We start from the raw sequence: 25,918 nt of genomic DNA on the forward strand, positions 1-25,918 counted from the left end.
GTGGTTGTCATTCAACAGGCGCCTGGGGCCGGCGGCCCCTACGTGGTCGGCACTGCCCCGAGCGTCCCTCCTGTAACCCAGGCGCCCCCTTTTTGTTTCAGACTATGTGGAGAAGCCTTTGAAGTTGGTCCTGAAGGTGGGAGGGAACGAAGTCACCGAGCTGTCCACAGGTAGCTCGGGACACGACTCGAGCCTCTTCGAAGACAAAAATGATCACGACAAACACAAAGACAGAAAACGGAAAAAGAGGAAGAAAGGAGAGAAGCAGGTGCCTGGGGAAGAAAAGGGGAGAAAACGGAGACGAGTCAAGGTAAAGGTGGTTTCATTGCTTAGCCCTTTCTACCAAGTCAGCTTTATCTTTGTGTCCAGTGAGACACCAAACGCCGGTAAAATCTGGTTTGTGTTGAGGAGGAGCAGGACAGTAGAAACATGAATTCACCTGTGAGTTTCAGCAAGTCTTGAATTCATTATACTGTTAGGCAGGTGTATTTACACATCAGATGATTAAGCAGTTAAGTCTTGGTTTTCAGGAGCTCCTCCAGAGAATGCTTTTAACCATTTGGGAAGGGTGAAAAGTCGTGCTCAGGGTTTGGCAGAACTAGTCATTTCAAAACAGAGTGGGGTCTATTGGCATTCAGATGTTTCTTTGAAATAAGTATAATGCCAGATATATTATCAGTAACTCATCTTTTAAAACAAAGTTTGAGTCTGTTAAAGAGAAAATGTGGTTAAAGATCTGTAATGGCAGTAACAGGAAGAAAAATAAGCATTTTTAACCATTTTCATTTAATAGAAAAAGAATACGTAGCCGACTGATTTGCAAGCTGAAGAAAAAGTAATTCGTTTTCCTTCCAAACGTGTTCACATACATAATCTGGAAATAATCTTAAAAACCTGTACCTCCCAAATTTAACGTGTCACTCTTTGCATCTTGAAGATAAATCTTTCCATAGGTTGGTTTATAAGTTTTCTTTTGTTAAATAACAGAAGTGTTCTACTCATTATCTGTTTCTTTTTTGCCCCGGTTTTTGTTGCCTTTGTCTAAACTATGACAAATACATAAATATCCTTTTTCTCCTACATTATTAAAGTATGTGTGCATTTTTAATACTTCAGATGATACAACAAAAGCACACATAACTTTTAAAAACATTTTTTCTCCCTAATTCTTCATATAGTCTCTCTAGTTTTTTTAATTAATTGTTATTAGTAATCAGTTATTCGTGAATGTAATTTTTAAAATCAAGAGTACAAGACTTAAAAAGCAGTCTCCTACCTTGTTATAGAGTTTTGCTTCCTAAACTTTTTAGTTTTTCTCTTTGGATATTTATCTCCATTTCTAAATGCAGATTTATAGTCCTCTTAATGATTTATTGACTCATATAGAATCTTTTATTGACATCTTATTACAGAAGAATTTAAGTTAGCATTCTTTTACTCTCTACACCCCTACACCATTCTCACACGATGTATAGGTACATCGAAGTTACTTGTTCAATGAATATTTAGTAGTTATTTTGTTTACTGGAGACAAGTACAGTATACAAATGCAGATCTGATCTTGATCAGCTAGTTAATTGCTTTTATTTGGTTTGTTTATTGCTTATTCATTGTTCCCAAACTGCCATGTTCTGGGAGTTCTGTTTTTTAGAAGGCTTCCCCTTTTATTTGTTTATTTTGAGACATCACCTTGTGGCCTCTGTCCCTTCCTCTGAGCTTCCTGGGACTCCTTTTGCTTACCTCCTGGATCTTCATTTACTCCCTTGTTCTCATGGTATTGACTCGGGAAAATTCCTAAGAAAACATGCATAGGTAAATTTTTATAAGTTCTTACATGTTTGAAAATCTTCATTCTACACATTGTATACGTTGGTGGTTAGAGTCAGTATGGAATTTTAGATTAAAAGTTATCCCAAAATTTTGAAGGCATTGCTATAGTTTTCTGTCTTCCCAGTTTGCCATTTAAAAGTCTCCCTCAGTACTGGAGATTGAACCTAGGGCTTGTGCACTGAGCTACATTCCCAGACCTTTTTTCATTTTTTTGATACAGAGTCTCACTAAAGTTCCCTAGGCTGGACTCAAACTTGTGATTTTCTTGCCTAAACCTTCTAGAGTGGTGGGATTGCTGGCATGCCACCACTCTTGGCTTTTCATGGAATTTTTTTCGGCCTTCCCCTTTTGTTTGAAGTGTTCTGTTTGACAGTAAATGCTGGTTCTTTCAGTTTTGCAATGTTTGCTTGAAATATTTCTGTGATAAATTGCTTCCTTCTGTTTTTTCTCTTCTGAAACCTCTGCTATTTAGTTATCCTGGGCTGATCCCCTAATTTTCTTATGTTTTCTCTCCTATATTTCCTCCAAATTCTTCATTTACTTGCTTGTTGTCTTTATGTTAAAAATATCTGGGGGCCAGGGATTTTAGCTCAGTGGTACCTCGCCTGCCTTACAAGTGCAAGATCCTGATACCCTGGTATCGATCCCTGGTACAACAACAACAACAACAACAAAAAAAAAAAGTATCTGTTAGCTGTCTATTTGTCTTTAAACATACAGCATCAAAGAGCTGATGAACTACCTTGTGTTATATCTTACAGTTATTTTTTTGAGTGTCTTAATTTTCCAGAGAAAAATCCTCTATATGGAGGAGTATTTCTCTAGTATTTCTGGAACCAACTAAGGGAAGGGTGTAAGATCTCAACACCTAATTCACAACTTTCAGTTCATCATGTCTCTCCACATTTGACATCTCAAAGTCTGGAAATTTTTTGTCCAAGTTCTGAGTTTTATCGGGGTTCCAGGATTTTAGCTCTTCTCATGTGCTTCCCCCTCATGGCATGTAGGCATTTTCTTGTTCTATCTTCTGCACATCTCCACTTGCCTTCCATTTCCCAAGTATGTTGACATCTTTCATTCTCTGTTTTCTTGTGCTCTTTTTTGCAGTACTGGGTTTTACAGAACCTAGGACCTTTACACTGAGCTACATTCCCAGCCTTTTTTATTTTTTCAGATTGGGGTTTTGCTAAATCACAGAATTGCCAGGGATGTACTTGAACTTACAGTCCTCCTGCCTCCACCTCCCAGAGTGCTTGGATTACAGGCATGTACTTCCACACCTGAATCTTGCCATCATCTTACTTAACTAGAAGTAACCACTTTCATCTACTTCTAGTTTTAAGTTTGGTAGCTACTGCCATATGTAACACCATTGATAGACTCATAATCTTCACTTACTTTATCAATTATCCCATTTTTTTTATTGATTACATAGTATTTAGGTATATGGGTCCACCATGCTTAATACTGCTTTTTTTTTTTCCTAAATAATGTTACAGTGCACCTTATACACACTTTTGTATGTTTTTATAAGGCTATCTTTAGGTCAGATTCCTAGAAGTCACCTGTGTTCCACCACTCTGCACTTTCTCAACTATATTTTTAATTGTTATTAGCCACCTTCATCTTTTGATGCCATTATAAACTAAGATTAAATAATACGCATAGTTTCATCTGTCTGTTACACCCTATAGAGTAGGGCAGGTAAGTGCATGAAAAATGAAGTAAATTTGCTCAGAGTCCCGGTTTCCCAAGACTGGGGACTAGGAACAATAGGACATGTACAGATTCTAGGCTGTCATTGGTTTCACAGATGCTATTTGGGTTGTCACTTTTTCTCAGCCACCCTGGGCATAGGAGAGGGGATTTTTCTGTTGTCTAGGCAAAGAGTCTTCAGAATAGGATGCCTCTCTGAACTGTGTACTGGATCTCCAAGGATTTGGAGAATTATTGGTCAAGTCAGCTATGTATACCCTTTGACCTAGAAAGGGTTAGAGGGTGTGTGGCCTAAGGAGCTAGTGACTCTTCTCTCAGTTCTATGCAACAAGACAGAAGGCGGCCGTAAGAAAAAGATACAAGATACCCTTTTCCTTTTGAACTGTACTTCCAGAAGGCATACAAGGTTCTTGCTATGTTGCATCAGCCAAAACCTTGATCACATGGCCACCCTAGCTGCCAAGGAGGCTGGAAATGTTGCTTAATTGAAGATAGTGATAAATTGTTTGGGGAAAACACAAATATAAAACTGTAACTTTAAAAAAATATTTTAGTTAAGTGATCATCTTAAAAAGGCCCTGACTATATTAGTTTATTATGGCCCAATAAGTATAGTAGGATCAATAGTATTTCTCCCTATAGAATAGTAGTATTTAATGCTAACTAAAGCATTAAGGGTATTGTATGCCTTGGTTTAACCAGACTGTAACCTAGATACCATACCTTTGAAAGTGTGCTGAATTTTTTTTTCCCTTAAATATTTGGATGCTGAGCAATTGGCAGAGAATTTGCTTGCTGGATTAATTTTTATTTTTATTTCATTACCCTTCCCTTAATAATCAGCCTTGCATTTTGAAGTCACGTATTTCCATAGTATATAAAATGTTAAGTAACAGTTCATGGAACAATGCTCATACCATTTGATTAAGTATCATGCACAAGAGCATGATTTAGTAAAACTGAGGTTCAATAGATAAAATTCTGTGTAGACCATTAAGTTGATAAAAGAGTGGTTTATAAAAATTATAAATGTGTTTATAAAGTCATTTTATGTGAAATGACTATACCCAAAATGATTACTAAAAACCTACATATACATTTTACAAACAGTTACTCCTACATTAAGCACATGCTGCATTTCTGGGTTCTGTGCCTAGTGCTTTGTGTGTGTTACTTTACTCTTTAGCATGATCCTGTAAAATTGGTATAATAATTTCTTCTTTTGTGCTAAAATATACATAGCATAAAGAGCATATACATAGCAAATATACCACCTTAACCACTTTTAAGTGTATGGTTCAGTGTTAAGTTGTGCGGCCAGTTTCTAGAACTTTTTTATAACCATTAAACAATTCCCTATTTCCCATTTCCCCTTTCCCAAGCCCCTGGCAGATACCATTCATTCTTCTTTGTTGCTATGAGTTTGAGTCTTCTAAATACCTCATATAAGTGGACTCAGACAGTATTTGTCTTAACTGTGATTGGCTTATCTCACTTAGCACAATATCTTCAGGGTTCATCTGTGTTATAGTATGTGCTACAATTTTCTTTTTAAGGCTGAATGATAATCTGTTGTGTAGATGTACCGAAATTTGCTTATCTGTTCATCAGTTGGTGAACACTTGGTTTCCTTCTACCTTCTGTTAGTAATAATAGCTTGTACAGAAATCTGTTTGAGACTATGTGTATTTCTTTTCAATATGTACTCAATTGCTAGACTGTGTTATTTTCTTTTTTATAGATAAGAAAAATGAGGCTCAGATAAGTTAAATTGAAGTAGGAAACAGTGAGGACCCCAGCACAGATAATTCTTTAACACGAAGATAGGAGCAAAAAAGTGGCTTTTAATGATGCTGGAGACTCATTGGGTGAGGCCTGTCAGTCTCGAGAGCCCCAAATAGAAGTACACTTCCTTATATACCTCTTTTTATATCTTCTACAAGGTTTAGCTCCACTGGAGTTTCCCTGGGGATAGAGCAAGCAGGATTTACACAAAGCAGAGCAGTGGAGAAGGGGAGAGCAAAGAGTTCTGGCAGGACTTTCTGAGTCCATTATGCTCCTTTGATGACATTATATAAGTTGTCGTGGCTGCTCAGGTACATTCTACAAAGATCATAATTATCTAGTTAACCCATAGTTACCTAGTAACACAGTTAACTCATAGTTGCCCAGTTCCGTATGGAGTAGTGATCTTCTCTCAAAATAACGTTCCCAAAGTCACACAGTTAAATGCCAGAACAAGACCTCAAATTCTGCTCCGAAGAGATCTTTAGTCAAAAAAATTACTGATGTTTACAGCAACCTCTACACACAGTACGAGGAAGAATAAAATCAATGCCTTATCAGAGGCAGCATTCTAGTGCTGAGGCTCCTAATATGTGGAGATTATACAAGGAATCCCAGAGGACTGTGCTCAAAAAGTAGCATTTGAGTTGAGCTTTAGAAATTAACTGTATTGGTGTTACATTATATGTTCAGTTAACATGGGGTCAACTACATACTCTTGAGGAAAATGGCCCAAATGTAGTTAAGTGTTTTTACTTTATGGGGTACTTCAGGTATTTTTCAAAGGTGATCTGATGTTAGTTACTTGTTGCTGAGACAAAATACCCTACACCCAAAGTTAAAAGAGAAAAGATTTATTTAGCTAGCAGTTTGAAGAGGTTTTAGTCCATAATCATCTGGCTCCAAGGCAGGGTAGCTTGACATAGGGGCTTCACAAAGGAAAATATTTGATGGCAGCTAGTAGCCAAAACAACAGAGGATTTTAACAGCATCTTTCTGCCCCTTTTATCCAGACTACCAGATTAGGGCAGTAACATTCAGTGGACTGATTTAGTAATCGCATACCCTTAATCACAGTGTCACACCCTCTAGATTCAGCCACCTTTGGAAAAACCGTATGACCACAGGAGGCTTTGGGGGAACATCTAGACAGAAGCCATAACATCTGACAACCGAGCTTTCATTGAAGTTTTAACCTTAGAAGCTGATCCCCAAATAAAATGCTGTGCTACTGCATAGAGATTTGGAAGAAAGGAATTTTGCACCCAAATCAAGAGCTAGCATGGACAAGTGTGAGGATACATATATACAAACATAAAGTAGATGATAAGAAGTTGGAAACTTCAAGAGAGGGAAATAATGATAAAAGTTGAGCTTTAGTAATAGTAATTGTTAATAATATCTAACATTGAAGAGAGTGTTTGAGAGCGCAAGCTTTTCATTGAAATAGCTCCAGTGAGAGGTCTAAATACCTTTCTTGAAACTCACTTGTTCTTCTGAAAAGTCCTATCCCACATGGTATCTTAACAGTATTACAGATGAACTTCATGTGGAGATATGCAAAGAATTTAGGCTAGTCTCATTGCTGGGGATATTATCAGAGTAAATTAAAAAGTCATTTTTTAATATTTTTAAACATCTAGAGCATTAACATGTATTTACTTATAAAGCTGAGACAATAAAATTTATGTTGAAAATTATGCAGAGTAAATTCAAGTAAGTGCCTATCTTATTAAAGCACTGTACTAAGTTCTAAAAGGGACACATACTCTAAAAACTAACTTCCTGGGTTCAATCTCCAGTATCACCAAATAAAAAGAAATAGAGTGTTAATTATATGCCAGGCACTTTAAGTTCTTTATGAATACTTAGCTATCTTATTTGCTCCATGAGGTAGGTACTGTTAGTATCCTAATGTAATGTATTGCTGAGTTAACTGAGACACAGTATTGTTGTTAAAGAGAGGAGCTGTGGGTTACTATGGTTATATTAAGCAAAGTGGGAATTCTAGCCAGGTGTGGTGGTGCCTATAATCCCAACAATCAGGAGGCTGAGGCAGGAGGATTGATGCAAGTTCAAGACCAGCCTATACCACATAGTGACACTCTTGTTTGTTTTTTGTTGTTGTTGTTTGTTTTTTTAAGTGAGAATTCTGTCAAAAACAACTCAGTGACTCATTTGTTGAGACCTCTGCTCTACCTAGGATGTCAGGGCTGCTGTGGCTTACCCAGACAGGCAGGAAATCCTTCTCCTATTTTCCTTTCCTGCAGCTGTTCCACGTGTATCCCACTTGATACCATCCTTTTAATCATACATTTTCCCAGAGAAGGAAGGTCTCCAAAGGGCATATGAGTAGTGTTGCTTCCCAGGCAGAAGGGCTATTTATTCACTTGTTCATATACTTACTATCTAGGTGGACTATAGTGAATAAAATCCTACAGCAGCTCAGCATTTTGCTGGGGAATTAGATACAGAAGGATAATGAACTTCGTGGCCTGATAAATCTTAATAGAAGTATGGATAAAGTGTTCTGCGGGTCCAGAGGAAAGTGTTTTTCATTCTGTGTTAGGAAACTAGGGGGAAGCATTATAGAGGTAACAGCAAACCTGTGTGGCAAGTGTGTTTTCAGCCTGGGGCCAAAAATGAGGACTATCTGCAAAGCTTTGAAACTGACTTTTCATTGGATTCTAAAATTATACAGGGTAGTTCTGGAATTGTTTTGAACATTGGAAGGTTCCTGCAGCCTGTGGACTAGAACTTACTAGTAAGTATTTCAGCTATTTGCATACATTCATGTTCCTGCTTCATGCTGTTGCAAATACTTTTTTAGCAAATAATATGTGTTGTGCATTACTGAACCTGGAGTACAGAACTGAATAAGACAGAGGTCCCTTGCTAGGGAACTCCAGTTCCTGAAGACAAATATGTCTTTAATGCAGTGAGTGTTACAGTGCTAATAATCTGAGCAAAAAAAAAAAAAAATGCTTCAAAAGTATTACAAGTTAATAAGTTAACTTGCCATCAAGTCATGAGCAAATTAGAATCTAGTCTGAAATAAGTACAGTGCATTTGTAGTTATGGAAATGGCCACTGTTCTCTCACTTCCTCATGCCTTCATCGACACAGTATGTTTCCTCTGCCTGGAATACTATCCTACCCACTCCCTCTGCTCCAAACCTGCCCGAATTCTTTTCAGCTCTAGTTTACATATTGCTATTGCATAGAAGCTTTTCTACACTTTTTTAGTATAAATGATATCACCCAATAACAATATTTAAAGATAAAGGAAGTTTTGTTACTTAATTGCATTAAATACATTAGATAGTTTATAAGTGGCGTGAGACAGTTATTCATTCATTGTAGCCCAGGCACGCCAGCCCATGAGCTGCAGGTCAGACACACCTGTAATAGAGCCTCAATTGCTTATTGAGTGAATCAGTGCCCATTTATGTGCTAGGTAATATCCTGTGTATTCACACACACTATCTTATTTAATCCTCCAGATAGTCCTTTGAGGTATGTGGGATTATGTTTGGAGATGAGAAATTAGACTTCAAAATAAGTATGTGATTTATCCATGATCTCATAACTCCACTATTATTATATGTGGCAAAGCCAGAATTTAAACCTATTTTATAAGGCACACTGTAAGCTCTTCTTCCTTGGCTACTGTCATGGTTTAGGACTAGAACATTCTCCAGAAGCCTCTTGTGTTCAGAGATGGGCTTTTGGAAGGTGATTGGATCATGGGAGTGCTGAACTCCTCAGTACTGTATTAATCCACTGATAAGATCATAATTGAATGTGCTGTTAGGAGAGGGAGCCTGGTTGGAAGAGCTAGGTCCAGGGCTTGGCCCAGAAGGGTATATCTCCTTCCCCGGTCCTCCCTTCAGTCTCTACTTCCTGGCTGCCATGGGTTAAATAGCTTTCCTCCACCATGCCCTTACACTGTGCCTTGGAGCTAGCAGGCAATGGAAAAAACCCACTGAAATTGAGCCAAAATAACTCTCTTAATTTTGGGGTGTCAGGTATTGTGTCTCAGCAAAAAGTGACTAAGACAGCTACATAAGTTAAATGGCACTAATATTTTGTATGTTAATTTGGTTTTATGTCTCTGCTGACCCCCAGTACTGAGGATTGAACCAGGCCTTTCATACTGGGCTATGTCCCTAGCCCTTTCTATATTTTGAGACAGGGTCTCAACAAGTTGTCCAGATTGGCCTTGAACTTGAAATTCTCCTTCCTCACTCTCCCACAGTGCTGGGACCACAGCATGAGCCACCACACCCGGTTGTATCTATTACTTTATAGTAAGGGACATTCACAGTAGTATTCTGAATCATAAAAAATATTAGAAGGTTGGGATTGGAATTTTAGGTAGAGAACTGTGGTGGAGATCAAAGCTTCTTGTATAGATGAGAAACAGACTAAAATTATGGGGTAACTTATTAAAGGTCACATATTGATGAACTAGAAGCTAGTTACCCTAATCACCAGCTGGTAGTAATATGCTATGGTATTCTCATTTATTTTAGGGTAGTTTCCAACCTATGTGTTTGTATTTTTCAGACGATCCCAAAAGGTTGTATTGTTTTGCTGTATTTAATAATCAAGTAGTTACTATAAAAAAAGTAGGCCGTGGTGGTGCATACCTGTAATCTCTGTACTCTGGGAGGCTGTGATCACAAGTTAGGCCCAGCCTGGGCTACTTACTGAGACCTTATAAAAACATTTTTTTAAGTACTGGGGAGCCAGGTGAGGTGGCGGACACCTGTAAACCCAGCACTAGGGAGGCTGGGGTGGGAAGATTGCCAAAAGTACAAGACCAGCCTGGGCTACATAGCAAGACCCTGTCTTAAAAAAACAAAAACAAAAAAGTGCTGGGGGTATGCAAGACCTATGCAGGCAAGAACCCTGAAAATAAGCAGCCACTGCATCTCAAGCTGCCTTCTTTGGGCCTGTATCCAAGTCTCTGCCGTTGTGGTTCCACTCAGATGCCGAAGATCTAATTGCAGCCATGAGCAACCATGAGTGCTTCAAGTGTGGACAATTAGGCCACTGGCCTGGGAATGCCCTACTGGTGGAGGCCATGATTGTGAAATGAGAAGCCATGCAGATGTTTCCAGTTTGTTTCCTCATTGATTCCAGACATCTCTTACCACTGTGGTGAGTCTGGTCATCTTGTCCAAGATTGTGATCTTCAGGAAGATGCCCACTGTAACTGTGGTAGAGGTGACTACATTGCCAAGGACTGCGAAGAGCATAAGAGAGAGCAAGAGCAGCACTGCTGCAACTGGCAAACCAGGCCTTCTGACTCAAGACTGACCATGCAGATGAGCAGAAGTGCTGTTCTTGTGAAGAGTTTAGACACATTCAGAAAGACTGCACCAAAGTGAAGTGCTATAGGTGTGGTGAGACTGGTTACATAGCCATCAATCGCTGTAAGACAAGTGAAGCCAACTGTTATCGCTGTGGGGAGTCTAGACATCTTCACAGGAATGCATGATTGAGGCCTAATTATTTTCCTTTGTTGCCCCTCCTTTTTTCTAATTGGTAGTTGTATTTTTTTTCTCCGAATCCTCTTCACTGGCCAAAGGTTGGCAGATAGAGGCTATTCCCAGGCCAGCGGGCTTTACTTGCCATGTAAAAGGAGGAAAGGGGTAGGAAAAAAACGATTTTCTGTATTTAACTACAAAAGTTTTTGTATTGTTTGGTAGAGGTATCATGCATGATATTTGTTAAAGAACTCCCTTTCCACACCACTGGTGAATAGGGATTGACAAATGGGAAGAGTTGTCAGGCCACAGGCTCATCCTGGGTTTTTTCAGTATGTTCCCATGTAGAAGATAAAACCAATTCTGGAAGTGTGTATGAACTTCTTAACTTTAATTTCAGCATAATGATGGGCTTGGGTTGACCTCAGTAGCTGTTAAATAACATCAACATGCATTTGAGTGGGAGTAAACAAAAAAAACACGTGCGCACTGATGGCTATTCGAGAAAACTCAAGATAGATGCCTAGACAGGAATACCTTCATCACAGCAGTGGCAATGGACATACAGTTGGAGATGGCAAAAGTTTAGAACACTGTTTTTCAAAGACTAAATCTAAAACTGAGAGCAAACATCATTGCTCAGAGTTAGCATAATTTGGAGCTTGTCGCGAGCCGTTGTCGCAGAGCACTGTCCAGCAGTGTCTCAAACCTGAAAGAGCAGCGGGGTGGAGATGGGGCAGAGAGAAAGGAAGGACGCCAAGACAAGAGTCTGATCAAGGCGACGTTTATTGCAAACAAGCATCAGCATTTTAAAGGCACATCACCAGGAAACACCTGACTCCTATAGCTAACGTCACATCTTTAACAGGAAGTACCTGACTCCTACAGATCTTTGGCTATCCGAGTTTCTCTCGTGCAGGGTCAGAAACAAGTTTAACACGTGCAGTCCTTAAAGAGGAACAAATGTTATCTTTCAAAAAGCCAATGGGCCATGGCTGGCTTCCCACAGGAGCTATTCAGGAATTACAGAGAAATGCGTTTTCACAGAAATCAAGATGTTATTTTTATATACTGTATCATTTAGACAACTATTTCATTTGCTATAATCAGCTTTTTGTTTTGTTTTGTTTTTTTTTCCAGTACCGGGAATCGAATTTGGGACCTTGCACTTAAAAGGCAGGCGGGTACCACTGAGCTAAATACCCAGCCCTGTAGTCAGTTTTTAAAAGTCAGATGGAAAAAGCAACTTAAAGTTCTAGGAAATGTAATTTTAAATTATCCCAATAAAGCTGGAGGAGAAAGAGGGGGAAAGTGCTGGGGATGTAGCTCAGTGCAGAGGCCCTGGGTTAATGGGGGGTTGGAGGGGATGTATAATTATGTAGACCAGGCTAAGTGAATAAAGTTACCAGGAAGAAGTGGTGCAGAAACACCGTGTCATTCTTTGGTACTTCAGCATTTCAATTTCATGTACACATGTGAGCATCATTTCATTGATGCTCATATATTTATCTGTAATCAGTGAAATCTACATCTTACAGGTAATAAAAAGGTCTGAGAGTGAATGCATTGCCAAAGGTCACAGTATTTCAGGGATGAATCTGAACCTGTAGACTATAGGTCAGCAACTGTCCAGTTAACTGGTTTGGTAAATAAAGCTTTATTGGGACACAGCTATACCTATTTATTTATGTATTTGTTATTTGGCTGTTTTCATGTACAGTAGCAGAATTTAGTGTTTGGGACACACCTTAAGGGCTATAAAGCTTAAATATTTACTCTCTGATGACTTACAAAAAAAATTTGCTGACTCTTGATACTGGCACCTGATTCTAGTTCTTTCTACATGACAGTGCAAATTGACTTTCAAACTGCCCTTTCTTCATATTTCACACTTAAGAAAGAAACTGGTTCTGAGGATCATTTTCTCATATAACAGATACTCTAAACCTGCCAATCTACAAAAGATTTGAGTGACAAAAGAGACAAACTTTCCAAAGAATTAGTTGCTACAGATTGGTAAGGCTATAAAAACCAGACACCGAACACTATATAATAAGGGCAGTTGAAATCAAGAGCATGATGAGTTGTTCAAAGCAGTGTTCCCTGAGCTTTTTATACGCATTATAGATTCTGCTATGGAGTCTGAAAATACACTTTAAAGCTCTATCTTAGTGATTCTTTATGATCCCTGTCCCAGCAACTCTCACAGGGCCTGGAAATCTGTTAGAAATGTACCTTCTCCAACTACCCAGACCTGCTGGGTTAGTTCTTCTGGGGACTGGGCCTCACCGTCTGTGTTCAGCAAAACCTGCAGATGATTCTGATGCACATGGAAGCTTGAGAACAGGATTGGGACTTCAGAATTTGCATTTCTTACAAATTCCTAAATTGAAAATAGGATGTAAGCCAAGAAAAGAGGATTTTTTTCTTTTTTTGGTAAATAAGATGCTATTAATCATAATTCTCATGTGCATAAAATGGGCATTTTGGACTGTTTACTTCAAATTTTAATTTTAAAAAATGCAAAGTACAACAAATGGGCCTGAGAGCTAGTCCCAGCAACACAGGAGGCTGAGGCAGAAGGATTACTGGAGTGTACAAGTTCAAGACTATCCTGAGCAACGTGGTAAAACCCATATCAAGAACCAGAACAATCAAAATACAGAAAATAATAAAACTGCCACAGGGGTACCCACCATTCAGCTTTAGCAGATCTCAACATTATATCATCAGTTTGTTTATTTTTAAAGAAATGAGGGAACAAACGGGTGGAGCACCCTGTGTACTCTTCCAGAATCCCATTCTCTTTCCCTAGACAGAACCACTGTCCTGAATTCAGTGTATGTCACATACATACCTTTTTTTATACTTACTAGTTCTAGACCTGAGATGTAGCTCAGCAGCACAGCACCTACCTGGTGAACGTGAGGTCCTGAGTTCAATCCCCAGCACCAAAAATAAATAAATGTACGTACTAGTTCTGCATACATCTGTAAAGAATATGTGATTATACATCTTCAAGCTTTAAACAATTGATGTTTTTGTTTGTTTGGTTGTTTTTTTTGTTTTTTGTTTTTTGAGACAGGGTCTCACTATGTAATTGAGACCAACCTGGAACTCACTATGTAGCCCAGGCTGGTCTCAAACTCACAGTGATCCTCCTGCAATTGATCTTTTAAGATGATTCTGTACCTTATTTTCTAGACATTGTTTCTGAGTTATCCATGCTGATATTCAACATACTCACATTTTCAGCATATTCAGAATGAAATTCTAGTTAATTTTTGTCAGCCATGTAAATATTCCATAGTTTATTGAACACTTTTCCTTTATTGGGGCAGTGAATTGCTCCTGATTTTTTTAAATACTTAAAACAGTACCATAATATTCTAGTACCTGTTCCCATGTGTATTGTGTGGTGAAAGGATAGTTCTCTAGAAGCAGTGATGGCAAACCTTTTAGGGCTTTCAGTGATAACAGCCAGCTGAGGCTCACATGCCATAGGTTCACCACTACTGCTCTAAAAGTACATGCCTGGAGAGGAATAGCTGAGAAGTAGTGTGTCTTGCAAGCTTTGGTAGATAGTGCTAATCGCTTTCCTAATGACTGGCACTATTTATTCCCCCATCTGCAAGGCATGAGAGTCTTGTTGCTCTATGTTCTTATTAAAACTTGACATTTTCAAGCACTTTGATTTTTGCCAACCAGAAAGATATGGAATGTCTTCTACTTTTTAAATTTACAGTTCTCTAAATTCTCTTGAACTTGAGCTACCTTTTATGTTTGACAGTTCAGGTATCTTCTGTGAATTACCTGTGGTATTCTTTACTCATTTTCTTTTGTGTTCCTTGGCTTTTTCCATGGGCCCTGTATGTAATCTTTGTTAATGATTTTATGAGTGTTTTTCTAGTACTTTATCTTAATCTATTGCTAGATTTTTAGTTTGGTTTGTGGGTTTCGTCAAGGCAGTAGAATTTGTAAATTTAATGTCAAATTTGTCAAATTTTCCTTTAATATTTATTCTTTTTGTGTCTTAAGAAAATCCCTATGCTTGAGTCTCAAAGAGTCTTTTCTTTTTATTTGAACTTCTAAAGCTTTGTACACTTGTCTACCTGGAATTTACTTTTGAATATCTCATGAGGTAGAAATCTAATTTGTTTTTTCCTTTTCACACAAATATTTGTCTCAGCACTACCCTTTTTCATTGATTTATGATGCCACCTCTATGATATGCCAAGATTTTTCTATGTACATGAGTCTGTTTCTGGGCTCTCTTATTGGTTCTTTTGGTCTATATGTCTATCCCTGTGTCCAACCCACTTTGTCTTAGTTATTTGACATGAATGTGACTTATTAGCTGATAAGTCACATTATCTTATTGTGATCTTTCTGAGAATTGTTTTGTTCTTAGTCATTCACTCTTCAAAATAAACTGTACAGTTGGCTTGTCAAATTTCATGAAAAATCTTGTTTTACAATTTAAATTGGTATTATACTGAATTAATTGATTGCTTTAGAGAGAATTCTTTGAATTCATGAACATGGTCTATCTCCTTTATTCAGGTCTACTGTGGCCGTCAAAAATGTTTCATAATTTTTTATAAAAGATCATGAGCATCTTTTAATGTATTTATTCCTAGGTAAGCTATACTGCTTTTGTGAATAGTATTTTTCTAATTGGTTATTTCTGGCATAGAGAAGTACTTTTCTTTATGAATATGCTATTCTCTCCTTTTCCAATAGATGGCAGTAAAATACATTAGGATTTCTTTATTAAGATTTCTTTCTGTGGTATTTTTTCCATTGAAATTAAAATGATCCATGTATTTATTTTTTTTGATCCATGTATTTAGATATACTGATTCTTAAACATTTCTAAGTTATCTCTCTTTGTTTCATTTAGGAGGATAAAAGAAAGCGAGATCGAGATCGTGTGGAGAATGAGGCAGAAAAAGACTTTCATGCCCCTGTAAGATTAGACTTGCCTCCTGAGAAGCCTCTCACAAGCTCTTTAGCCAAACAAGAAGGTTGGAATAACTGAATTGTCTATCTTGAATGAAGATACTGCAGGTGTTACATTTAGGAAAATGACTAGACTTTAGCTTCTAAGTTAATTTAAAAGATTTGTAGGGGATTATGTTTCCTAACTTTTTCCTGTCTTACTCCATAAGAGTTTTTAAATTAGCTTCAGTTTTGAATTGATATTCTGTCTTCAACATATTTTTTAAATGAATGGAATTTCTATATGAGATATTCAGTAATGGATATAAGTCATATAAAATGAAAACCAAATAGTACTCTCTAGAATAGTTCTTTTTTAAACCCTGTTTTCGTCTCTTCTTTGCTTTAGAAGTAGAACAGACACCCCTTCAAGAAGCTTTAAATCAACTGATGAGACAGTTGCAGAGGTAAATATTTTTCCAAACTTTTTGTTAAGATAGAAATTGAAATCATAACCATAAAGATCCAAACTGCTTCTCCAATTTTGATGATCTAAAACCATATTTTGTAACCTAAATCCAAATGCACTTGATTTTAAAGTGAATGGTAAATATTTTGGCTGGCGGTAGAAGTGCTCTTAAGAGGTTGACTCTTAGATGTTCTTACTTGGTTTGTTTTAACTGGCAGTTTGAAGGCTGTTACATAATACTCTTAATGGCAAATTTCTTTTTCTAAAGTGATTTCTGATGTTAAAACTCTAAACTGAGGAATAACAGTACAGACATTGCCACTTTGCTGAAAGAAGGAAGTGCCATCTTGTATATTTGTACAGTGCCCATACTGAGAGTATTAACCAGTTATTAAGTCTAGGAAAAAACCCATAAATACAGTGCCTGTCTTTTAAGTGCAGGAAGGAATTAATTTTAAAATTTTCAGTGTAGGCTAGGATGTAGCTCAGTGGTAGAGCATTTGCCTTGTGTGTACAAGACACTGGGTTCAATCCCCAGAGTGAGGAGGGAGAAAGAGGTTTAAAGAAATTTCATTGTGTGGATTAACCCTGTGTTTAGCTCTTAAAAGAGAAAAAGAGTACATCGGTCTTTAATAAAGTATTGATTTTGATACCTCTCTTTACTCAATATTTGACTCAAAAATACTTTTATTATTTTCAGAAGATTAATAATCAAGGGCATGCATTCTAATAATGAGCTTGCCCCTCATTGTGTTGTATTTATATCTTAATATGAAACATCCTAAATATTTTTTAAGGTAAAATCTCTAGAGCAGTCTGTACTCTCCAACACATGTTCAGCTTTGCACTTAAGAGCAGAAGTTGCTGGCCTCTTCTTGTATGGTGTTCAGAGTAGTTGAGAAAAATGATATCTCATTCATTCATTGTCCCAGAGGAATGAACAAGTAAATACTGAGTATTTATTCAATCTCAGCTACAAGGTATAACTACAAAATGTTTTCATTGGCTCTTAGTTTTATTTTTTGGTAATGTAAGAATGGTCTTACAATGGCTGTTTTGTTTAATTTGAAAGTATTAAGAGGGCCTCTTTTAATGTCAGTGTTTGAGCATCCCCATGTACACATGATAGAATTTATATCCATTGATTGATCGAGTGGAAGCCCATTAATTACAAAAATAATACAGGATTGCAAATGTGCATTCATAGTTATTCTGCCTTTTCCCTGATAATTGATAAAAAACATACACACACATACACACACAATACTAATCTCTCAAAAGGTAAAACATTGGTCAACTAGTTTAGTTTATTTTGCATCATTTTTTCCCCTTTGTTAAAGATCTGATAATTAGGCTGCATTTTTAATTAAAGTCTCTGTTAAGGGTGCAACTAGTCTGACATATCTTAACCTTGTTACTAAATAGTTATTAGTTTTGAAAATAATGTTTGCTGTTTTCAGTGAAAAGCATGTTAACATACTACAAATTCTTTCTACGTCTGAAGGTTTTCTTCTGATTTCTGTTAAACCAGTAGATTTCTTTGTAGTAGAAATAAAATGTAACTTTGCCTTTTGCATATCTTCACAGAAAAGACCCAAGTGCTTTCTTTTCATTTCCTGTGACTGATTTTATTGCTCCCGGCTATTCCATGATCATTAAACACCCAATGGATTTTAGTACCATGAAAGAAAAGATCAAGAACAATGACTACCAGTCCATAGAAGAATTAAAGGTAACTGTAATTGTTATTTATGTTGTGATTGGGCTCAGCTACGATACCAAGTAACCTACATCTTTATTAAATGAACAGTCAAACTCTTGGATCCTGTATCCACAAACTCTTATTATATATCTGGTATTCACAGTAGTTCTCATTGGCCTTTCTATTTTGCAAAGAATTCGTTTTCTTTAAATAGCCAAAATGTTTATTTTTCTTCTTTGGAAGACTTTTATGACCTCAGTGGTGAAACTCAGATGAAATAAGCCTTCTTGTATTTACTATCTTTCTTCTTAAAAATTTGAGTTTCATATATTTTCTACAATGTATTTTTTCCAACCTTTAAAATGAAAAGACATTAGATTTTTAACTTGAACTAATACAAGTTAAAATTGAAGGTTTTTTTGTTTTTGTTTTGTAAATTGAGACAGATTCTGACTACACTGGCCAGATTGGGGCTCAAACTTGAACCTTCCTGCCTCATCCTCCCAAAGTGCTAAGATTATAGGAATGTACCACCACACCTGGCATAAAATTGACATGTTAATGAAAATTCATTTCTCTATTTCTCGACATATAAAGTATGCACATTTTCTAAAATAAGAGAATAAATTGGCTTGTCCTGAAATAGAAAAATGTAGGGCTAGTGATACAACTTAATGTTAAAGTACTTGCATAACATGCAGAAGCCCTTAGTTCAAGTTTCAATTTCTACCACTACAAAAAAGAAAAAAGAAAAGTTCAATTAAATGTTCTAGCTGGTGAAAGTCTTTTGCTCTGAGTTTGCATTAGCTATGTTTATTGAACGTATTTCTTTAATTTTAAGAATAAAAAAATGTGTAAAAAGATAAACGCCACCAAAATAATATGCATGCCTAGTCTCCTAGTTGAGGTTTTTCCCATCTTTAAATAGTCTTGGTACATGTTGGTTTTGGGGGTACAATTTGTTTTAATCTTACAAAGAATGGTGGTTCATGCCTGTAGTCCCAGCACTCAGGAGGCTGAAACAAAAAGATCATTGGGAGTCCAAGGCCAGCTTGAACTAAATAGTGAGACTTTGTCTAAAATTTTTAAAAAGAAGAAAAAAAATTTAAAGAAAGGAAATTGCCAGGCATTGTGGCATATTCATGTGATCTTAGCACTCTTAAGAGGTTGAGTCAGGAAGCTTGCCAGTTCAAGCCCAGTGTGGGCAATTTAGCAAGAACTTGTCTCAAAATAAAATGTGGTCTGGAGCCGGGCATGGTGGTGCACCCCTGTAATCCCAGCACTTGGGAGGCTGAGGAAGGAGGATTGCTGTGAGTTTGAGACCAGCCTGGGCTACATAGTGAGTTCCAAGTCAGTCTCAACTACACAGTGAGATCCTGTCTCAAAAAAACAAAAAATAAAGTAAAATAAAATGTAGTCTGGCAGTATAACTCAGTGTGAAAGCCTTGGGTTCAATCCCCACTACCACCAAAAAAAAAAACAAAAAACAAACAAGCATATGTATCACTACCTTTGAATTAAACCACCACAAATATGACTGATTTTAAAAATATTTATTTTACCTTTATTTGTTCCATGTAAACCTGTAGTGCTTACCTGACTCTTAGATCAGATAACTGATTAGACAGTTACAGAAGGAAAAGATAATAGTAAACATTCTTTCCTTGATCTCTTTTTATCCTTCACATCCAGATCAGCTAAAACTTAGGATGAACACCATCATCTAATTCTCTTTGAGCATATAGGGAATATTCCACTTAATATTCCACTTAGGAAAACCTTAATTAATTTTCTCTTAGAGAAATGCAAACTTTTCTCAATCTATCTGGTGAAAATTAGGCTAAAACTGTTTATTTCAGCATATTTCAGACATAATTGTTGCGTGGTAGAAAAGAATTTCACAGCTTGGTGTTTTTTTTCCTATTTGTGAACAGTTTCTCTCTGATCTTTGTCCTATGGTAACGAGAGTGTAAGTGTGTCCCCTGAGTATTTTTAAGGTGGTTAAGGTTTCTCGTAATTGAATTGAATTAGTACTTCTAACTCTGGAGTTTTCCACACTAGGAAAAGTGTGCAGATTCAGCTTTCTGACTGATCAAGGTGCCATTACACCAAGTCAAATAAAGCTTAGCACATTACAGTTAAGGTAGAAGGAATCTTATTGTTGCCTTGGTCGGGGATACAGCTCAGTGAGGCCGAGTTAGTCCCCATCTCCATAAAATATAACAGGGCTGGAATGTGGCTCACTGATGGGGTGCTTACCTAGTATGTGCAAAGCCCTGGGTTTAGTCTCCAGTACCACAAAAATGTTAACATCAGATTTTTTTATCATTACAAAGACCCAGCATTTTTACTACTTATAACCGAATGTCTGTCTAGTATGGATCAATGGTCATTTAATGTCTCCTCTCACTTGCTTCCTCAAATATATATTTAATAATTCTCAATGGAATGGAAACTTTTCAGAATTTGTATAGCAAAATTTTCTTATTCTAGGATCAGTCCTCTGAATACCCATGGATGATCCTTTGGGGAGAGAAAGTGCCAGGAACCTGCTAAAAGTACATAAAGATTTTTGTGTTCACCTCTGTGTATTATGTACTCAAAGAGTAACTCCATAGCCTTAATCAGATGTTTTGAAGTCTGATACCTAGCATAATCTTGAGTAGAGATTTGGCCAGAACTGAGAATCTACGTATACTTTACCCACTTTTAATTTATCATGAGTCTTGATTCAATTTTCTCATATACTTAAGGTTTGTTTTGTTTTGTTTTTTTAAACAGGGTCTTGCTATACTATCAGCACTGGCTTTGAATTCATGATCTTCCTGCCTCAGTCTGCCTATTTTCACTCTTATTTAAGTATTCTAAGCTGTCATCACTAACTGTTACATGGTGCAATTTGAATGTTTTTAGTTGAATTTGGAGGGGTATGTGGGAACAAATTTTGGTGGTTATTGTTCTTAACATTTTGAGTTAGTAAGGCCTTCACATAATCACTCTCACCTTTCTGGATGTAAAGTGTCTTAATCATGGAAAAAATGGAGTGGGATCAAGTGCTTCAGTACATATGCAAACTTTAAGCCAAAAATATAGTTCTGATAATTTGTGTACTCCAGTTACAAGTTTTAACTCCTTGAAAGTTGTATGGTTTATTTTACATTGGCATGATTTTACAATATTTTGCAAATTATGCTTAATTTAAAATTGTTCAAACACTTTAAAGTAAATGTTTCAGTATTTTTGCTCATTAATTTGAGTTTGGTGGGAAATACTATGATAATTTAACATCCCAATTTTCAGTCACGGTTTAGTATATTTAATTCCTAAGTGGAAACTTAAAATATTTGTTTTAAAACTGAGAAATATTTTTAAACTATATGAACTACTCAGCCAAGATTATTAAATATGAGGTAGAAGTATTTAAATTCTTCACATGTGTCATAAGATTATACTAGAGAACTCCATTGTGAATTTTTATTCTAGATCTAAAAGTTTATACAGAGGTAAAATAAAATACATAAGGGTTAGGAAACAAATTCAGCAGTATTTGTTTTGTTGATGAGTCTTAAAACTTAGAAAATTGCTTAGTGATGCTTAGAAAAGGATGATGGTTTTTAAATTTTTAGAGAGCCTCTGTGGCTGCAGATATAGGGGCTGAGGAGTTTGTTTTTTTTATTATTTTTTCTCTGATATTTTCTCTGTAGGATAACTTCAAACTAATGTGTACCAATGCCATGATTTACAACAAACCAGAGACCATTTATTATAAAGCTGCGAAGAAGCTTTTGCACTCAGGAATGAAAATCCTTAGCCAGGTAAGGGGAAGTCTTTGTCATAAATAGCAATTATTATAAAATCTATATCATTGTGTTTGTTAGTGGTAGTGATATAGATTCCATACAGTGTTGATTTCGTTTTACTGCTAGATCATATTAAAATTGGAACTAATTCAAATAACTCCAAGAAAAAAATTAAGGCGCTAAGACTCATTTGGATTGATAGAGGCTCAGTTCTGGCCTAAGATTAGGTGAAGTATGAGACTTTTTAGGAGGAAAGCTCTCTTACTTTCTTCTGTGGTGATGAAGTATAATGTTTGGTTCAGTAGTTTGCTTCTTGGTGAAGCACAGATCTCTCTTCTAGTGGAAAGAAAATATACAAATGATTCAGGTGTGGTGGTGCACACCTGTAATCCCAGCACTCAGGAGGCTGAGGCGGGAGGATTGCTGCAAGTTCAAGGCCAGCCTGGGCTACATAGTGAGTTCAAGCCCAGCCTGAATTATATACCGAAACCTTATCTCAAAAAAACAACAGCAACAAAACACAAATGATAACCATTTAGAACTGTGTCTCCACAAAAGGAGGCTCTTCCTTGAAGAATAAGAATTAGTGTATAGAAAGGCATTTGAGAAAAAAAAAATTAAAAAGAAAAGAAAGGCATCTGAGGTAGGAGACAAGTATGCAGAGATACTGATACATCATGGTTAAGATAAGGGCTTAAACGTGAAATGCCTTAGATAGTGCCAAGAGGTATGTGTCATCCGGCTGTGTCTGGTGCAACAGACTTTGAGGAGTAAACCAAGGTGATACTTTGCCTCTGGGTTTCAAGAAAAGGAGAGTTCAAAAGATAAGTTGCACCTTTGGTGTTTTGCTTACAGCTCTAAGTAGTAGGGTAAATCTACTATTTAGAGACTACTTTCAGGAAACGGAATGACGCTTGCCCCATACCCTGGAATGCAGGCAGAAGTCTGAGTGCGTGCTACCTTGTCTTCCACTAATTTGGCACCTTGGATGAGACAGTAATCACTCTGGGCCCACTTTCTCACCCATATGAAGGTTTAATCTCACATCTTCAAGATGATTTTCAGCATGAATGCTCTGATTCCAGTTAAGAACTAGAATCAAGAGGGAACTATGAAAAAAGAACACCCAGACAGGGAAGGAGTTTGTAAAGAAGTGAGTGGGTTTAAGCCAGGTAGGAGTAAGGAATCAGAATTAAGAGCTTGAGCTCAGATCCAGGAGGATTGAAGAATGATAAAAATAAATCGTGTAGTTGCATATGGTTTTCCAGTTTCTTATGGCGATCATCTGTATTACAGTTGTACATTTAAATGCCTTATTGTACAGAAGTTTGAGTGTCTGTGTACTTGACTCTGCAAGGTTTTGGAATCCACTTAACTAAGGAAAGAAAACATTTAGATGGATGATTATTCTGCACTCCCTAATATTTAGACAACATTAATTCCCACACTTTCTTAAAGACTTGAGAAGCTGTAATGTAAGACCCATCTTTGGCAAAATTTGTGGAGGAAAGGAGATACCTGGAAACGCCTGTTGTTGTACTTGAAGTAAATGTACACATAACAAATGTATCTTTATTCACTAAAATATGTACATTGAATTTTTAGAGAAAAATCTAATTGTGATCAATTTTGGTCTACCATTTTTTTCTCTTCTTTAAAAATAATGCAAGTTGATCCGAGTATCTCTTTAATATTACTAGGCGTGGGAAGCACAGAGTGCTCCTCTCTTCTCCTTTTCTTGTTATCTTCCTTTTTCTCAGATCTCTTCCTCTTGAGGAGCTCTACCCATCCTGTGTTACAGCTTCCGATTGACTGTTTTCTCCACTCTAGGTGGGAGGGATTCTTACACCTGTGATTTTAAAATGTTTAAATTTAGACATTCTGAGTTAACTCTACTATTGGTAGTGCTCCCAAAAAAGCCTAGACTATCCTTCCACGAATGGTGTCTTTTCAGAGATAACTGTTTTTTAGTGTTCATTGAAAAGATTGTAGTGATTCAGCACATTTTTAGTTGCACCCAAATAATGACTATTAGTGTGTTATTTTTATAAAGAATGAACAGATGAGTATCTTTTGATCTAAATAGATACTTTAGTAGAACGCTGTATTATAGTACAAACAGTACTATTTGTAGCATAGTAACTTTGGAATCAGACCAGATTCAGGTTCTAGCACTATGATTTAGGAGCTATGTGACTTAAGGCCATCAACCTTCCCAGCCTTTTTCCTGTAAAAATGGGAGTAGTAATATCTCTTAACTCATAGAGTTATGTCTTGTATAGGGAGAAGCACTTAATAAAAATTAGCTATATTAATGGCAAGTAATACACACTTTTAGTTTATTATTGTAAAATTGGAGACAAATAAACAGCCTGCTGATTTGGGGACATTTTCATTACCCAAAGAGAAAAGGGCATTTACTTTCAAAGTAAAATTAAACTTTACTCTTCTGTGACTTGGTTCTGAATCTGGAAAAATTTCTCCAATTGAATTATTTTGTCTGTATTATGTTTCTTTTAAATCGCAAAAATTCTTAGTGTGGTTTCTACTGTATAAAATTCTGTAGTTACTTAAAACCTGATTATAATGTATTGAATGGCTACTGTGTACCAGCCACCTCTTTAGGTCCCAGAGATGTGGAGATGATTAAGACATGGCCTGAGTGGCACACACACAGCAGGAAATAAATGACCAGGGAGCTAACAGGTACAGAAATCAGCTAGTGTTTTTAAAGTATATAGTAAAATAAGACATGTTTTTAAAAATCAAACTGAGAAGGCTTGGGATTTGGCTCAGTGGTTCCACCGCCTGGCTTGCAAGCACAAGGGCCTGAGTTTGATCCCTGGTACCAGAAGAAAAAAAAATCAAACTGAGTAGGTCTGGGGATTTAGCTCAGTGGTGCCACCACCTGACTCAACAAGTACAAGGTCCTGAGTTTGATCCCCAATACCGAAAAACAAAAGTTAAACTGAGTAGAAGTTGCAGGCGGGGGAGGGGGTGTTCCTCAGTATTTTTAATGATGTTTTTAAGTTTGGCAAGAAGTTAGAGAAACTTACAAACATTAATAACAATTGATACAACTTTTCTGGAAGGCAGTTTGGCAGTATCAGAAGCCTAAAAGATACTCATTCTCTTTGACCTCTATTTCTAGGAACTTATTCTAAAGAGAGAAAAGAAATTTCTGGGATTTTTAATTGGTGGGGAGGGTATGTGTTTGAAACAAGGTCTCACTGTGTAGTTCAGGCTGACCTTGAACTCATTAGCCCAAGCTGGCCTCGAACTTGTGGCAACCCTCCTTCAGCTTCCCAGTGCTGGGACTACAGGCCTGTGCCACCACACCCAGCTTGAAATTTCTAAGGAGAGTTTTATTTACAGTGTTTATTTTGTAGTAGTAGAAATTTGTATATCTATGTGTTTAATCATAAAATTTTAAGTCTATTTGGAATTAAATAAACTTATTAAAGACATTTTAAAGGATATTTAATGGTACAAAGAGGAAATTATTGTAATTTAAAAGATGCTTTCTAGCAAATAGCATGACTCCTGTTTGATATCATACTTAGAATTCTGGAATAATAAACCTGTTACCACCATTCCTTTCTGGATGATAAATTAACATAGTCTTATTTTCCTTCCTACTCGTGTCTTTGTCTAGTAAAGTATATTGCTTTATAGTATTAATATTACTTTAAAATAAAAATGCAGCCAAAAAAAAGCAGGATCTATGTTCTTAAGGATCTCACCATCTGTACCTCTGGCAGAGCATCCTTTGAGGATAGAGGGCCCCTCCTGAGTGACATGAAGCCTGACCAGAACAGTTCAGCAAATGGTTCTGAATGTTCGTGTCAGTCACTGGTTCTCCGGCCTTTGGTTAGTCCCTAGGCATTTCTGGGCTGCATTGTGCTTGTTTGACCTCTTGTCCTTTCCAGTTTCTGTCATCCTGCAAATATCTTCCCTCCAGTTGCAGTACAATCCTAAGGAGGTAGCACTTCATAGTTTTATTCAGTGACAGTTCTCTTCATTAAAAGGCAGAGGTAGCCAGGCGTGGTGGCGCATGCCTGTAATCCCAGCTGAGGCAGGAGAATCGCTGTGAGTTCAAGACCAGCCTGGGCTACATAGTGAGTTCCAGGTCAGTCTCAACTACATAGTGAGACCCTGTCTCAAAAAAAAAAAAAAAAAA

At 36.9% G+C, this 25,918-nt stretch overlaps 1 protein-coding gene and 1 pseudogene across 1 annotated transcript in view; both read left to right on the forward strand.

The window, feature by feature from the left end:
* Brd7 (bromodomain containing 7) overlaps positions 1-25,918 on the forward strand; it is a 59,853-nt gene that overhangs the window by 20,587 nt on the left and 13,348 nt on the right. The window contains exons 6-10 of the mRNA XM_010629909.3: positions 76-310; positions 15,730-15,853; positions 16,177-16,234; positions 17,824-17,968; positions 21,643-21,753. Of these exons, the coding sequence (XP_010628211.1) occupies positions 76-310; positions 15,730-15,853; positions 16,177-16,234; positions 17,824-17,968; positions 21,643-21,753 (673 nt within the window). The remainder of the gene's footprint in view (positions 1-75; positions 311-15,729; positions 15,854-16,176; positions 16,235-17,823; positions 17,969-21,642; positions 21,754-25,918) is intronic.
* On the forward strand, positions 10,349-10,979 carry LOC104865582 (annotated as a pseudogene).

Source organism: Fukomys damarensis, unplaced genomic scaffold (assembly GCF_012274545.1).
Source record: "Fukomys damarensis isolate Sample0158 unplaced genomic scaffold, DMR_v1.0_HiC HiC_scaffold_32, whole genome shotgun sequence".
Taxonomy (NCBI): domain Eukaryota; kingdom Metazoa; phylum Chordata; class Mammalia; order Rodentia; family Bathyergidae; genus Fukomys; species Fukomys damarensis.